We start from the raw sequence: 17,022 nt of genomic DNA, 5'->3' as shown, positions 1-17,022 counted from the left end.
ATTATCAGAGTTGGTTTTGTTTCTTTCTAGATTTAAATATGTCACAAGTCTCTAAACGGTCGTTTATTTTCACAGAACAAAACCTAAATCACAGAAACAAGTGTCACATTCAAACTTTATCAGGTTTTCACAGTTTGATGAAAAACAAAAAACACAACACGGAGAAGATGTGATGTAGAAAAGCAGATTTATTAAGTAGAGGGGGAATCCTTGACAGGAAGATGCTTCACTCACATCTTCCCAGAATGAAGGAATCGATAAGTGCTGAAAACTAAGAGCCCAACGGGAAAGTTAACCTTAACCCAAGATGTTTAGGAATGTCTGACCCCCCCCTCCCTCCATCTGTTCACCCACACGAGCAACTTCTGCTCCCAGATCCAACTCCTCGTCTCGGTGGAAACGCAGCAGCTCAGGATTCAACCAGCTGGAAGACGGGGGGGGGAGAAGAGAAAAGATTTAGATTAATTACAGAGAACAAGCGATGACTGATAATATTTTATTCTGGTCATTTAAATGCTCAAAGTACAATCAGGTCTCTAACGTTCACTTTACAGAAGATACAGAGGCTGAAAAGAGGAGCTGCAGCCACGGACAGTATAAGGAAAGTGAACTTTAACTAATAATACATTTTAATTATGAACCTGAATATGACTTCTCCTTAAAGTCACATTCATTTAGGGACAGAAAAAACAACATGAAGGCCGTCAGTCAGCTTTGTAAACTTAAGCTTGAGAACAGTGACAAAAAGGAGTAAACACTGTTGAGCCCAGAGCAGAATATCAGCATCAAACTGTCTCATCAGGCTGAATTAAAGACTGAAATCTTGCCGCTGGGAAGGCTGAACATCTGCTATTGTTTTTCCTCACAACAGTCCTGAGAGGACAGAGACACATCAGTATTCAGGGGAAAGAGCAGGTAACACAGTCTGCATCCAAGATGCTTCCACGTAACACACGGTGACTGCAGAGCAGCGAGGAAAATCAAAGGGTCAAGGACGAAACGGAGGAGTGGAGAAGAAACAGAGCGGCTCCGTGTCACAGGAAGATCCAGAGGCCACGTCAGGGAAAATATGGATGACATCAAAGAACCAGGGATCTGCTGCATGTGCACGAGAATCAGGTAAGGAGGAAAAAAGGTTTTAAAAGACTTGGTCCTTACTGGCAGAGGCACGGGCGGGGATTTCCGTGGCGGCGGAGAACGCAGCCATGATGGAAGCGAAGACGACGTTTGGGTTCTGAGCTGCGTCGATGGCCGCGTGAAGGCCCCGGGCTTTGTAGTACTCCACCAGAGGGACCGTCTGCCGGTGGTAGGAGTCCAGACGGGAGTGCAACGTTGACTCGTTGTCGTCGCTGCGGCGGATGAGTGGCTCGCCGGTCACCTGAGAAGAGACGAGGGAGACACGGGAACACAGTCAGTGTGGGAGAATGTTAAAAAAAGTCAGAGCTTCCTTCTCTTTACTTGTTGCTTCACTGAATTCAGTGTTGCACCGTTTAAATCTACTGGCATCTGCACTGGGATCAATAATACAATATCAATATAAGATCAATATTCACCCGGAGGTGGGTCTGATGTCAAACTACTTACGTCATCCTTCATGGACTCCTTGGGAGGGTTGAACTCCTCGTGGTAGGAGCGGCCACTTGGCTGATGAATTAGTCTGGAGGGGAAAGGAGGGGAGAGGGTGAGGAGGTGAAGGACAGGACGGGGACAGAGAGGAATCAGAGTGAGGAGGAGGAGGAGGAGGAGGAGGAGGAGGAGACACAGTGAGTCACTAACTATTTAACTGTCCCTGTCACATGCTGCCCTTGTCCTACTTGGACCTGAAAAGGAACCTCATCACAAAGGAGCCCGCGGGCAGAAAGATTATCTGTATTTTTCAGTTCAGTGCAGATAATGTGAAGAGGTTATTCTGGAAGAAAGAGGACAAACAAGCTGCTGCAATAACAAACCGATGAAAACATTTCACAACAGTTTCTAAAGCTCCGACTGTTCACATGACGGCGTCTGAAAACATGTCTGTGTACGTCAGCCTCCAATCAGAGCACAGCAAAGTGGCAAAGAGAACTTAAGTACAATCGGACAACGAGCAGCTTCACCGCTCCTCAGGGAGCAAAGCATCGACTTCTTGATGGTTCCAACCTGCGACCTTCCCACCGCTCGACGCCCTCGCTCCCCTTCAGGCGACTGTCTCCGTTCATCACAAGATCTCATGCTCCACTTCTCTCCCTTTCCCAAACTCCTCTTCTCACATGAATCAATCGAGGAGCTTCTCAGCCACACACCCCCTACCCCCTTAAAAAAGAAAAATCATAAACCGCCGCTGTCTACCAGCAACGTGCTTGGGAAATAAAACAGGCCGAGTCCTCTCTCAGGTGTTGAATAATTGATTGTCTCTCACAGCAGCTTCTACCTGCCACAGATCCTCCGGACCAGCAGGGAGTCGTCCACAGAAAACTCGATCACAGAGTCCAGGCTCTCGTGTCTCTTGTCCAACAAGTCGTCGAGCTGGAAGAGACAAATCGACGGTGATATTAAGTTTAGAGTCTGGAACTGGATCTGACTGGTAAACTCCCAAAAAGTTGTATAACGGGTAAAACTAAACACATTGGTTTAATCACGGTTGACGGTTTGTGGTTCATATGTTAACAGGTCCGGACTTGACTTGGAGATAATCAGGGGTAACTGGTCCCGTGCAGGACTGTGATCTGGTGTTGATGTTGATTTGTACCAAACTAAATATAAACATCAGCTAATCGTTCTTATATGTTGAATTTATGCATTTATGTCACCGAATGAAACTGTAAATCCTATTTTCTACTTGTAAAACATTCTGCACCAACACTGACCATCTCTGCTTGTTTCACTGTCCGGGGGAATCCGTCCAATAGGAATCCGTTCTTGCAGGCGGGCGTGTCCAGATTCTTCTCGATGAGCTCCACCACCATCGCATCACTGACCTGCAGGAGAACAAAAAGAAACCCATTCATTCACTTTATGATCTGCAGCAACACAACGAGAACACACCACCCTGACCCTGCAGCTCAGTGCCTCTGATGCACGCAACTTGCTTGTTGTACATTTCCTTCATGACAACAAACAGTGATTCAGTGTCAGGGTGCAAACAGACTTGTTACCACAGACGGTATAAACACATGTAAGCAAACAAAGACAGATTAACACAGAGGGTTGAGAATGACGACAGCAAACAGAAGGGTTCGAAGCCTTTTGATTTGTTCGGATATCAATTTAGTAAAAAAGATATTTCAGCTTAGAGTCATTTTGCCTGGATGTGAAAGAACGAAAGCTGTAAACTGTGTGAGAAAACCTCTAAAATCTAAAGTTAGACCATTCACAATAATCTGTGCGTGTTTGCTCGTCGTGTCTCAAACTCTGGAGCGAATCAAACAAACAAAGTAAACGTCAGTTGTGTTCAAATGCTTTAGACACTGTAGATGTTTGGACTCAGAGCTCCGCGAGGCAGCACGACTCCGAACACACGAGAAGAACAAGGAGTCCTGCAGCAGATGGTCGGGTCCCCACAGAGACATGGTCTCAACTTCAAAGAGTCGGTCTGAGATCAGATGTTGAGACGACACCGAGACTAGATCCACAGAGGAGCGGAAACTTGATACTGATAAAACAACCAACCTGGTTACAGCAAATCTTCAGTCCCTGACAAGACGATTCAAGACTTTATTTTACATAAATGTGAATAACTACTTTATGTAATTAGCTAAATTTACTTTTCTTTTGCATCTATAGTTTTTTAAACTGTCCTTTATTTGTTTTCATCCCATCTTCACTGTTTTCTCTTGCTGCTGTTACGTGTGTGTGTTAAGAGATTAAAGTGTTATCAATCAACAACAGAAAATTAAGGTATTAGAAGTATTTAACAGAAAACTTTCCACGCTGCACATTTGAGCTTTGCAAGACATTTTGGTGACTGTAAACACAAAAGACAAATACAACATGAGACATGAACATAAAGGGCTGTAGAGTCAACAGAGGCTCAGAAAGGCCAGAGGGACAGAGAAAGAAAAACACACACACACAGAATCATGAGACGCAGATGTGAGGAAACTTTACCAGTTTTCCAGCATCCATGGTCTCCTTCAGCCTCTTCCCCAGCTCGGAGCCTGAAGCCACCATGGCCCTCAGCATGTCTCCGGTGGCCAAGTGGCAAACACAGTACTGCTTCACCAGCCGAGGGGCCTGCAGAGAGGAGGGGGAGACTCGTTTCACCAGTGCTGTGCAGGAACAGACACTTTTATTGAAGTATTATATAAAACTCAACCAGTGAGTCTATTAAATATTATGAACATCTTCGTGCAAAGTAAACTAATGAAGTAAAAACTTGAGTTTCCAGCTCATTGACAAATAAGATTTTAACAGTCCCGTGGAGGCGAAGGAGGCGTTTTCTCATAAATAAGGTAAAGTACAGGTTGTGTGCACGGAGAGGCGGAAACTTAATACTTTACATGCAACACAACATGTTCCATGTGGGAACAAGTAGCATAAGATACACACAGGGTAAAAGCCAGTATCACTTAATTAACAGATAACTCTCTTGATTAATTAAGATTGAATTTAAGTGGTTTGTTTGACCAAGCGCGAGGAAATTAAGCTTCCAAATAGTAAAATAATTCTGAAACTGTTCAAAGCAAATGTGAGAACGGTTGGTTTTCTTCTTGGTCAATCGATTTGTTATTTCAGCTCTAAAAATACAACAGTAAGCAAACCTCCAGAGTCCCGATGTGCTTCAGTGCAAAGAGAGGACTCAGCTTTAAGAAGGACGAGACTGAAGAAGCGCTCAGAGCCTTCAGCTGCGAGCACTGCTCAACACAACTGATCGGAATTAGTGTGGATGGACTGAAAATGAGTTGGACTTAAATGCACATCAATTGTGGACAATGTGTTTGACGAGTCACATAAATCTGCCTCTTACTGCAGGACAGTGTCCCTGAGGCAAAGGAACAACGAAACCACATCAAAAGTTTGATTTCACGGTTTCTGTTCTCGTCCTGTCCACGTTGGACTAGTTAATAAACCATCGTATTTACACTTGTCAAACTGGTACTGGATTCAGAGAGACAATCCTGATCACATTAGTCTAACTTTAAAAGAGCTTTTGTTAAATCTGGACCAAAGTTACTACCCACAGGAGGAAAAACAGTCTTTAAAACACTGTTTCAGATTTGTGAAACCTTTCTCCTACTTGTGAAAAACACAGGAAAGTTTCACAATTTGTTTCTTGTCTCGAACCCAATTGGACAAAATTCAAAATTCACCATATTTAGATTTTTCAAACTGGACATTTTGTGCATCAACATTTTGAAGAAGTTGTTAAAAGGTCACCTATTTGGTAAATATTTTAACTTGGTCCAGTTCTCATGGTTCCTTTGTCTGTTTCTAATTCTTCTGCTGTTTGTGATTTACTGTTATTTCCTGTTTTTATCTTAATGTTGGTTTTGCACCTTGTGACTTTGGTTTTAAAAAAAGCTTTATGATAATAATACTTATTTACTTTAGACTAATCAAACTTGGGCTGGATGAAGAAATGATCACATTAGATTGAGTCTAAATTTAAAGAATTATCTGAACCAAATTGATCCAAAGAAGCTAAAAACTATTTTAAAATAGTTTGTAAGACTTTTATCCAACAGGTGAAAACACTAAAAGTTCAATGTTACTGATTTATCTCACATTGAACCACATTTAAACTCCTCAAACTGGACAGGATCAAGATAAAGTGACGAAAAACTTCAGCTTCTTCAACACAGATCAGATATTTGACGTTAAATAACTTTATAATGAAACTTTAACACAGAAGTCAGGAACTTGTTTCACACTGAGACGTTAACGAGGCTGTGTGATTGTTCACTTCCTGGTTAAACTGAACCAACAGGTAGAGTCAGGTAGCATTAGCATTAGCTTGTACTCATGCTAACAGCGGCCATGCGCTGTGCACTAGTTTCCCCATGCTAGCGGCTAGCGGCTAGCAGCTAGCTCTGTTAGCTCACCTGAGTCCCCTTGCCAGCCCCGGGCGGCCCGAGCAGGATGGCCCGGATCCCCTCGTGCATGTCGGCCATCGCCTCCTTCAGCTGCGCGCTGGGAGCCATGTCTGCAGCGGAGGAGGAACTTTCACCGGGTCAGTGAAGAGTCGAGAAGCCGGAGACAGCGCAGCAGAGTCGGTCAGAAGAGACGGAGCCTCCGCCCCCTGTCCGCTACCACCGGTTAAACCCCTCCCCCCGCATGGACGATGCGGCGTCTGATTGGCTGTCACGATGTTCTGTCAACTGAGGCGCGCGTTGATTGGACAAAACACAATCACAAGACGCGTCATTGTGTAACATCCGAACAAGGAGTCATTCCGGAAAGTTAAATACGTAAACACGTTTATGGGTTTTCTACGTAAGAGTAAACTTTGTTCTGATGCGTTCGTCTGAAATAATTAATAAAAGAAATAATAAAAAATTGTTTATTTTATAAAAATATTTTTCTGTCTCATTAGAAAAAAGTAATTTACCTTTTTAAATAGATTATTTTCAGTTTTCATGAGTTTTTTTATTAATGAGATAATTATCTCTTCCATTAGCAAAACAATTATGAGGATATTTTAGGTTTTATGATGGAAAAACAATATTTTCTGTTTTTATTAATTATTAATGACAAATATTACTTCCTTTCTTATTTGAGGGTAAAAAGCAGACAAACTAATGACATGAAATCTGAAAATAATCTTGTGAATTATGAAAAACAGTAGAATTATTTATGAATTTATTTATGAATTATGAAAAAGAGAGCAGATTTATTTTTTCTCCAGTGAATTTAATGTTTCCATAGTTTTCATTGTTTATATTGTTGAGCATTATCTGCTTAAATACATTTTATTTGTGGACAAACTATATAAAATATATATCATACACAAAAATATTGTTAAAAATTAAAAGTCTTGACATAAAAATATTCTTCAAATACTAAAAGTGAAAGTACTAATCATACACAAAGGGAACACTTCAGAGTAATGTATATAATTGTATTAAAAAATACAGGGAAATTTGTACTTACTCGAAATAAACAACTTCATCACTTCCTTTGTGAAACGTTCAAACTGAATAACATCACTCACGTCTGAGACGTCTCTGTTAGAAAACAGCAAATATCCGTTTGACCAAAACTTGAGGAAGTGAAATATCTAATGATGTGGTCTGGAGGAATACACGTCTTCTTAGAGCCTTCAGCATTTGGGTCTGACTGGAAAGATTAGAACAGTTTTCGAGCCGGTGTCGGACAAAGTAATTTATTTCCAAATTTATACTCACTGATGGTCCCACAGCAGGAAAATGGCTGAAGCTGAAGTTCTTTACTCTGATATTAAGTTCACAAGAGCGAGAGGAAACACAGATGGTGAGTTTTAAAGTATAATACTGAATACTGAGTGTACACATTGTTTTATATAATTATTATTATTATTATTAATAATAATTTTAGATGTTAAAACAGTGAGTTGTTCATTTTCATCAGTCTTTGACTCGGTGGACTTGACTTCCCTGTTTTATTTTGTAAAGCTGAAACGTTCAGAAGTCTCAGGATTCATCCTTGTGTTTTTCTGTTTGACAGAAACATAGACACTTTACCAACAGAACATAAATGTACATATATGTATATTTCACCAATGTTGCAGTGACCACCCTCTACAGATGAACCCACTTATTCCAGTCAAGATCTCAAAAACTCCAGCGACCTGCAGAGCTGCCGCAATTGGGTGATAAACTGCGGAACTATTTTAACAATCGTCACACGTTTTTCAAAGTGACAAATGAAAAACTTTTTGTATTATACAGAAAGATAAACTGCAGATCAAATGATAATGGACATGAGTTAGTTGTAGCCATATTGTTGTGGATAAGAAAGTAAATATATTCTGTCTTAAACCTTGAAGTTCAATCACATAATAAAATGTGTTTTCTGCCTTTAGATGATTTTGACTCTCATGTAAACTGCATCAGTTTGAAGCCACTTCTGTGAATAAATGCTCATCGTTAGTTTGAGTAAAAAGGAAGTTCAATTCTAGTTGAAAGATTAAAAGAACGTGTATCTGCGTGTGTTTCCTGTACAAAAGTGTGAGGATAAGTCAGTGGTGTGAGGAAAAAAAGAAAAGAGGAAGTGACCGTTATGAAAGGTCCGAGAAATATTTATAGTCAACTCCAAAGGAAACAGTCGAGCCTTCTACTTCTGTCAGCTACACTCCTTCTGGTTTTTACAAATTCATCTTTAATCTGTTAGAGTTGATTTCTGTTGGTGGATTGAGTGGGCTAGCAAAAACAAAGACATGAAAGTGGGACTTCATCTTTAAAGACGATTCTGAATTAATGAACATTTTATCTCCATCGTCTTTCTCTTCTGCTGTTGAACAGGCTCAAACAACCTGCAGCATCAAACAGGCGATCAGGGTCATCGGGCGAGTGGCCCTGCTGGTCTCAGTGTTCTCCTGGCAGCTGCCGTCTGCAGCTCTTGGTGTAACCCGTGAGTTTGATTCCTAAAAGTACATTTTTCAGAACAAGTCATAAAATCTGTCCAAACACTTCTTGAAATTAAAACTTTTACTTTTAGATGTTTGTTTGTGTAAGAAGTAAAATCAACAAATAAATTTAACAACATTTCAAGTTAATGATTCTCCTGCTCGTCATCAGAACTGACTGTTTATCAAATGAAGCTTTAACCTTTACTGATGAGATTGTCTTTTCTAATCAGTTTATGAAATTACTCAAATCAAGAAACTCAAGAGGAATGTGAGGCCAAACATCTCCAGGTAAACTTCTTCATTTTGTTTCTGAAGGTTTTAAGGTTTCATCCGCAGCAAGGTCACTTTTTCTTAAGTAGTTTCTTACTGTTCTGCTTCTTCTCTGTTCAGACGATTCTGATGAAACTGACTGATAAGAAAGTTACATTTTTGTTTAACAGGAAAACTCTGTGGGACAGAACCGTGCAAAGTGGGCAGACAAGTAAGCCTCCTTCAGTAAGGGTAAGTCACACATTAGCATCTCCTGATGAATTAAAGAAACAGTGAAGGACGACGGATACAGTCACTTCCAGCTTGTCTCAGTTCAGCGGCTGCATCCTTCAGAGGACGCGGTCGACCCGACCCACGAAGGAGGCGTCCTGGTGGGTCGTGAACCAGAAAGGAGGCGTTCTCGTCTACGAGTTCCCATGCTCGTGTCTGCCCTTACTGCTGTTACCTAGCAACACAACTGAACTTAGACAAGATGAAAAGAGTTTATGCCCCTTGGTTTATTTTTAACATTTGTCCCATTAGATGTTCAGTTAAATTAAAGCGTGATAACGAGAAGCATCGGACGTCTCAGCGCCTGCCGGCACCATCAACCTTTTGAAAAAGGTTTGTCACCTCAGTGCAATGAATTCTGGGATAGGTTGGGACAGGAAGAGGATCCACCCGTTGGAGCCTTTGTTTCTCTGGGTTAAAGACGGATGCATTTGTCGGCCCCATTTGAAGGCCTCTGATATGGGACAGCGTAGTCACTGCCCCTGAATTAAGGCCACAGCTGTTGACTGTAACTGCAGTTGCAGAATAGCTGCCTTGCTCAAGGGCAGTGTGCCACACCCTCTCAAACTCAAATATTCATCAGTCATTCAAAACTCTTCACATCAAAGTCACTGCAGCTTCCAGATCTAAAGTAACCAGATTTCCTTTGCTGTTATCTCTCCAAAAAGATGAAACATGTCCGAGGTGCAGGGCGGCTGGGAGCCACATGGAGGAAAGTGCTACTTCTTCTCCTTGTTTACTTTAACCCCTGGAATCAAGTAGAGACACAATGCAGATCAATGAGAGGGGGCCTGAATTTGTGATAAACAGCAGAGAGGCAGGTATAAAACACTGCTGCAGGTCGATGTTCTCATATTTTATCACATCGTCACAGATAAATCACCTTCTCCTCTTCCAGGAATTCCTGGAGTGTAGACTGAGAGGAAAAATGAACAATCCTGAGGACAAGTTCTGGATCGGACTGACAGACTCAAGAAACGAGGTGAATGGCTTTGGGTGGACAACACTGCGACTGGATACAAGGTTTGTTATTGAGAAAACACTTTTTGTCATCGACGTCAGTATGAAGGTTTTCATGGATCAAGTTCTGTGTTTCCCAGTTTGACGTTTTGGCGTGACGGCGAGCCTGACAACTGGAGAGGGCTGAATTCTGATGGAGAGGACTGTGTGAGGATGGGGGAGGAATACCTGAAGTCCTGGGTCGATATATCCTGCGAATCGCCTCAAAAAAGTATTTGTGAGAAATAGGGTTGCAAAGGGGCGTAAAATTTCCGGTAAATTTCTGGAAACTTTCCATGGGAAGTTAAGCTCGGGAATTTGGGGAATTTTGAAAAAAAACTTGCCCGAAAATTAAACGCTGGTATCAGCGTCATTCAAAACTCTATTTAAAGATGTATGGAATGCAGCACACGCTGCACTGTGCATTTCCATCACATGCAGATAATTCCCAGCATCCTGCACCACTACAGCTATTGAGGTACACTGCTGCATTAGCCCAAGGACTAGTCGGGGAGGTTTGATGATATTACTGGGGAAAATATATTAGCATGCAATTGGTTTGTTCGTATCTGTTCATCTAGCCTATTTCTATTCATTTATCCATCAATTGTAAAATATTTTAAAGCGATTCCAATTGTTGAGCTAACTATTTATATCTCTGGCATTGCATTGGTGTTTTTACAAGCTTTTTCTCATCTTATTCTACAAATTGTGCTACGTGCACTATCTCATGTGTGGAGACATTTCACCCCAGCCAATGTAGAAGGAAAGGCTGTGTACATTTGCAAATACTGTACAGGAACCTATGTTAAAGAATGCCACAAAGATGCAGAAGCATATAGTCAAGTGCCCAAAGTTTCCTCAGGGCTCAAATCAGCTTATGACAAAACAAAATGTTTATATTTATGTCTGTATATGACAAGGTAAATACAGTTAGTATAAATTACCCACAAAATTTCCAGTTTATTCCCGTTAATTCCCATGGAAAGTTTCCAACTTTGAATATTCCCGGAATTTGCAACCCTAGTGAGAAACCAGAAGAAGCATGAGCCTGAAATCCAGTTGGATCAGATTGAGCTCGAGTCCTCAGCCACTTTCACAAACTGAGGCATGATGCTTTATTAATGAATCTTCTCCAGACATAAACAACTTTGAATAATATCTAGAGTCTCATATGTTCTTCAGTTTGCTTGTTATTTTTAAAGTGACGTCTACTCCTCCCTCATATAAAATCTATGCATATTAAATATTATATATAATATCTCCTTCTTTCCTGTTGAATTATTCTGGTGTTTGTGTGAGAAACTAGAGATTGAGAACATCTCAACCTCCTCGGGAAAAATGTTTACTGACATTTATTAATGTGGTGAGAAGTTATTTTGGTGTTTTCTCACCAGACTATAGCAAAACAACCAGTGGGTCGCCCTCTGCTGGTCGGTTGAGAAGAATACAAGTTTCGACACTTCTGCATTGGCTTCTCTTTCCAGACCTGGAGTCAGTTTTTATTTACACTCAATAGTTTTGCATTAAAATATGAATGAAGAAATATCGTTTTCGCTGCAGGTGAGGCAGAGATCCAAGTCTTTCTCTATCCGGAGAAGTGGGAAGGAAATCAAACATAACTTTTTCAAAATATTCTTTGTTAAATAAAATGACGCAGATCTCAGTCACAACTAAGTATTGACATTCAGCAAACTGAAAGGAAACAAGAAATAAAACATGAATGTGCAGCGACTGGAGAGAAAGTGAATTGCGTCAGAACCGGAAGTCTTGATGAAGATGTCTCTTCTTTACAGTTTCCATCAGAAAGAATGTTTTTAACAACTTTAACAAAAACATGTGAACGTGGTGTCGTCTGTTGTCCGTTGGAGCCGAAGCTCTGCGACCTTCTGTCCTGCGGCTCTCCGGACTGTCGAGGGTTCAGCGAGCATGGCAGTTAAGCCCTCCCCTCATGGACGATGCGGCGTCTGATTGGCTGTCACGATGTTCTGTCAACTGAGACGCGTGTTGATTGGACGAAACTCACTGGACGCGTCATTGTGCAACTTCCGAACAAGGAGTCACTCCGGAAAGTTAAATACGAAATAAAGTTTATTGGTTTTCTACGAAAGAGTAAATTTAATTCTGAAAGTTTATTTTATAAGAATAATATTTTTGTTTTTATTAATTATAAATAAAAATATGACTTCCTTTCTTATTTGAGTGGAAAAAAGCAAACTAATGACATGAAATCTGAAAATAAACTTGTGAATTCAGAAAAAAAGAGCAGATTTATTTTTTCTCCAGTGAATTTAATGTTTCCATAGTTTTCATTGTTTATATTGTTGAGCATAATCTGCTTAAATTTATGTTATTTGTGGACAAACTCTATATAAAATATATATACGTATACAAAATTATTGTTCAAAATTAAAAGTCTTGACATCAAAATATACTTCAAATACTTAAGTAGAAGTACTAATCATGCACAAAGGGAACACTTCAGAGGTAATGTATATAATTGTATTTAAAAATTGTGGGAAATTTGTACTTGCTGAAACCAGCGACTTCATCACTTCCTTTGTGAAACATTCCGACTGAATAACATCACTCACGTCTGAGACGTCTCTGTTAAAGAAAACAACAAATATCCCGTTTAGACAAAACTTGAGGAAGTGGGGAAATATCTTAATGATCTGGTCTGGAGGAACTACACGTCTTCTTAGAGCCTTCAACTGTTTAGATCCTGACAGGAAGGGTGAGCAGTTTTCAGGCCGGTGTCTGACAAAACTAAATTTATTTCCAAATTTATACTCACTGGTCCCACAGCAGGAAAATGGCTAAGCTGAAGTTCTTTACTCTGATATTAAGTTCAAAAGCGGGGAAACACAGATGGTAGAAGGTTTTAAAGTATAATACTGAATACTGAGTGTACACATTGTTTTATATTAGTATAGTATTATTATTATTAATTGGGAATGTTAAAACAGTGAGTTGTTCATTTGAAATTGTTCATTTTCATCAGTCTTTGACTGCGGTGGACTTGACTTCCTGTTTTTCCATTTTGTAAAACTCAAAGCGTTCCCGAAGTCTCAGGATTAGGTCCCTTGTGTTTTCTGTTTGACAGAAACATGAACACATTTACCAGCAGCACATAAATGTACATATATGTATATTTCTGTGTTACGGTAACCCACCCTCTACAGATGAAACCACTTATTCCAGTCAAGATCTCAAAAGCTCAGCGACCTGGTGGGTGATAAACTGCACGGAACTATTTTAACTTAATCGTGTCACCACGTTTTTCAAAGGAAATGACAAGTGAAAACTTTGTATTATAGGAAAAATAATCTGCAGATCAAATGATAATGGACATCAGGTTACTTGCAGCCATATTGTTGTGGATAATTAAAGTAAAACATAACATTCTGTCCTAAACCTTGAGTTCAATCACATAACAAAATGTGTTTCTGCCTTTAAATGATTTTGACCCTCATGTAAACTGCATCAGTTTGAAGCCACTTCTGTGAATAAATGCTCATCGTTAGTTTCAGTAAAAATGAAGTTCAATACTATTGAAAAGATTAAGAGAAAGTGTAAAACTATCTGCGTGTGTTTCCTGTACAAAAGTGTGAGAATAAGTCAGTGGTGTGAAAATAAAAAAAAATGAGGAAGTGACTGTGATGAAAGGTCAGAGAAATATTTATTGTCAACTCCAAAGAAACAGTCGAGCCTTCTACTTCCTGTCATTACACTCCTTCTGGTTTTACAAATTCATCTTTAAGCTGTTAGAGTTGATTTCTGTTGGTCGTTGGTCGACCAGTAAAAACAAAAAGACATGAGTGGGACTTCATCTTTAAGACGATTATGAATATTAGACATTTATCTCCATCGTCTTTCTCTTCTCCAGCACTGTTGAACAGGCTCCAAACAACCTGCAGCATCAAAGCAGGCGATCGAGGTCACATGGGCGGTGGCCCTGCTGGTCCTCAGTGTTCTCCCTGGCAGCTGCCGTCTTGCAGCTCTTAGTGCTGGCATGAGTTTGATTCTAAAGTACATTTTCAGAATGGTCATAAAATCTGTCTAACCTTAAAATTGTAATTTTTTCATTTAGATATTTGTTGTGTAGAAGTAAAATCAACAAATGAATTTCACAACATTTTCAAGTTAATGATTCTCTCTTTCGTCATCAAGAACTTGTGCCGTTTATCAAATGAAGCTTTAACCTTTACTGATGAGATTGTCTTTTTCTAATCAGTTTATGAAATTACTCAAATCAAGAAGCTTCAAGAGGAAGTAGCAGGCAAAACATCTCACAGGTAAACTTCTTCATTTGTTTCTGAAGGTTTTAGGTTTCATCAGCAAGGTCACTTTTTCTTAAAGTAGTTTCTTCCACATTCTGCTTCTTCTCTGTTCAGGCTTGATTCTGATGAACGTCTGATAGAGATTCCACATTTTTGTTTTTAACAGAAATACTCAGTAAGACAGAACCGTCCAAAGTGGAGCAGACAAGTAAACCTCCTCCAGTAAGAGGTAAGTCACACATTAGCATCTCTCCTGATGATTGAGAAACAGTGAAGGACTAGCGGATACAGTCACTTCAGCTTGTCTGATTCGGCTGCGTCGCTGGGCGTGGTCGAGCCGACCCACGAAGGAGCGTCTGGTGGGTCGTGAACAGAAGGACGTTCTCAATCTACAAAGGATTTCCATGCTCGTGTCTGCCCTTACTGCTGTTACCTAGCAACACAACTGAACTTAGACAAGATGAAGAGTTTATACCTTGGTTGTTTTTAACATTTGTCCCATTAGATGTTCAGTTAAATTAAAGCGTGATAACGAGAAGCATCGGACGTCTCAACGCCTGCAGCACCATCAACCTTTTGAAGGGTTTGTCACCTAAGTGCAATGAATTCTGGGATAGGTTGGGACAGGAAGGATCCACCCGTTGGAGCCTTTGTTACTCCTAGGTTAGGCATGGGATGCATTTATGCGGCCCCATTTGCAGGAGCCTCTGATATGGGACAGCGTAGTCACTGCCCCTGAATTAGAAAGACACAGCTATTGACTGTAACTGCAGTTGCAGAATCAGCTGCCTTGCTCCCAGGGCAGTGTGCCACCACCCTCTCAAACTCAAATATTCATCAGTCATTCAAACTCTTACATTCAAGTACTGCAGCTTCCAGATCTAAAGTAACCAGTGATTTCCTTTGTAATTATCTCTCCAAAGATGAAGCATGTCGAGGTGCGAGGGCGGCTGGGGCTCACATGGAGGGAAAGTGCTACTTCTTCTCTCGGTTACTTCATCCTGGGATCAGAGTGAACACAATGCAGATCAATGAGGAGAGACCTGGTTGTGATAAACAACCCAGAGAGGGAGCAGGTATAAAACACTGCTGCAGGTCGATGTTCTCATATTTGATCACATCGTCACAGATAAATCACCTTCTCCTCTTCAGAAATTCCTGGAGTGTAGACTGAGAGGAAAAATGGACACTCTTGAGGACAGGTTCTGGATGGACCAAACAGACTCAAAGAAAGGGTAAATGGCTTTGGGTGGACAACACGACTGGATCCAAGGTTTGTTATTGAGAAACACTTTTTGTCATCTGACGTCAGTATGAAAGGTTTTCATTGGATCGGTTCTGTGTTTCCCAGTTCCCAAGCGTTTGGCGTCACTCTACGAGCCAAACAACCTGAAATATGATAATCCTGATGGAGAGGACTGTGAGGATGGGGAGGAAAACCTGAAGACCTGGAGAGATAAATCCTCGACAGCCTCCAAAAAGTATTTGAAACCAGAAAAAGCATGTCCCTGAAATCAGTTGGATCAGATTGAGCTAAGAATTCTCAGCCACCACTTTCCACAAACTGAGGCATGATGCTTTGTGTGAATCTTCTCAGACATAAACAACTTTGAATAATATCTAGAGTCTCATGTTTCTTCAGTTTCCTTGTTATTTTTAAGTGACGTCTACTCTCCCTCATATAAAATCTATGCATATTAAAATTATATATAATATCTCCTTCTTTCCTGTTAGTCTATTCTGAGTGTTTGTGTGAGAACTAGAGATTGAGAACATCTCCAACCTCCTGAAAAATGTTTCTGACATTTATTAATGTGGTGAGAAGTTATTTGAGTCATTTTCTCATGAGCTTCTATAGAAACAACCAGGCTGAGTCGCCTCTGCTGGTCCGGTTGAGAGAATACAAGTTTCAGGCACTTCTGCATTGGCTTCTCTTTCCAGACCTGGAGTCAGTTTTATTTACACTTTCGATAGTTTTGCCTTAAAATATGAATGAAGAAATATCGTTCCCGCTGCGGAGTGAGGCAGAGATCCAGAATCTTTCTCTATCCGGAGAGATGGAAGGGAAAATCCAAACATAACTTTTCAAAACTCTTCTTTATTCCAAATAAAATGACGCAGATCTCTCAGGTCTGGCAGAAGTGTTGACATTCAACCGACTGAAAAGGAAACAAGAAATAAAACATGAATGTGCAGCGACTGGAAAGTAGTGCGTCAGAACCGGAAGTCTTGATGAAGATGTCTCTTCTTTACAGTTTCTATCAGAAAGAATGTCTTTAACAACTTTAACAAAAACATGTGAGCGTGGTGTCGTCTGTTGTCCGTTGGGCGAAGCTCTGTGACCTTCTGTCCTGCAGCTCTCGGACTGTGAGGATCAGCGAGCATGGCCTCCGTAGTGTCGCCATCCAGTGGGGAAGAGAACCAGTGGGGGCTGCTGGGAACACAGCAGCGATCTGGACCCGAAAGAAAAAAACCCAGTCGCTGCGCTGCTTCACCGACTCAGAGCTGAAAGGAAGCAGAGGAAGCGTTTACATTTTGAACAGGTCGTTATGTGAACTGCTCAGGCGTCCTCAACTGAAAGTGCAAGTCAGACACTCTACCACTTGGAGAGGTAGAACTCACAGAGTCTGACCGGGCAGTGGAAGCGGAGTTCTGCTCCGGGTTCTTGTCGTGTTC

At 40.8% G+C, this 17,022-nt stretch overlaps 2 protein-coding genes across 3 annotated transcripts in view; one reads left to right on the top strand and one right to left on the bottom strand.

The window, feature by feature from the left end:
- Positions 1-168: 168 nt before the first annotated feature.
- Positions 169-6,232, bottom strand: ak2 (adenylate kinase 2). Of its 2 annotated transcripts, XM_035182696.1 has the most exons (7): positions 6,021-6,230; positions 4,087-4,212; positions 2,847-2,957; positions 2,411-2,505; positions 1,585-1,657; positions 1,159-1,378; positions 169-424 (listed from the first exon to the last, which is right to left on the bottom strand). In XM_035182696.1, exons 1-7 carry the CDS (start codon positions 6,117-6,119, stop codon positions 417-419), a joined length of 732 nt encoding a protein of 243 aa, XP_035038587.1. In that variant the 5' UTR covers positions 6,120-6,230; the 3' UTR covers positions 169-416. The 2 variants fall into 2 exon arrangements, with proteins under 2 accessions (XP_035038587.1, XP_035038586.1); XM_035182695.1 differs by lacking the exon at positions 169-424 and having other exon boundaries at positions 1,124-1,378; positions 6,021-6,232.
- A 1,076-nt stretch (positions 6,233-7,308) lies between these two features.
- Positions 7,309-17,022, top strand: part of LOC118103841 (hepatic lectin) — a 228,139-nt gene continuing 218,425 nt past the window's right edge. Inside the window, 1 exon segment of the mRNA XM_047344123.1 lies at positions 7,309-7,407. Coding sequence (XP_047200079.1) covers positions 7,344-7,407 — 64 coding nt within the window. The 5' untranslated portion in view covers positions 7,309-7,343.

Source organism: Hippoglossus stenolepis, chromosome 17 (genome assembly GCF_022539355.2).
Source record: "Hippoglossus stenolepis isolate QCI-W04-F060 chromosome 17, HSTE1.2, whole genome shotgun sequence".
NCBI classification, from domain to species: domain Eukaryota; kingdom Metazoa; phylum Chordata; class Actinopteri; order Pleuronectiformes; family Pleuronectidae; genus Hippoglossus; species Hippoglossus stenolepis.
Note: the sequence above shows the minus strand (reverse complement) of the source record. Positions and strands in the feature narration are given on the sequence as shown.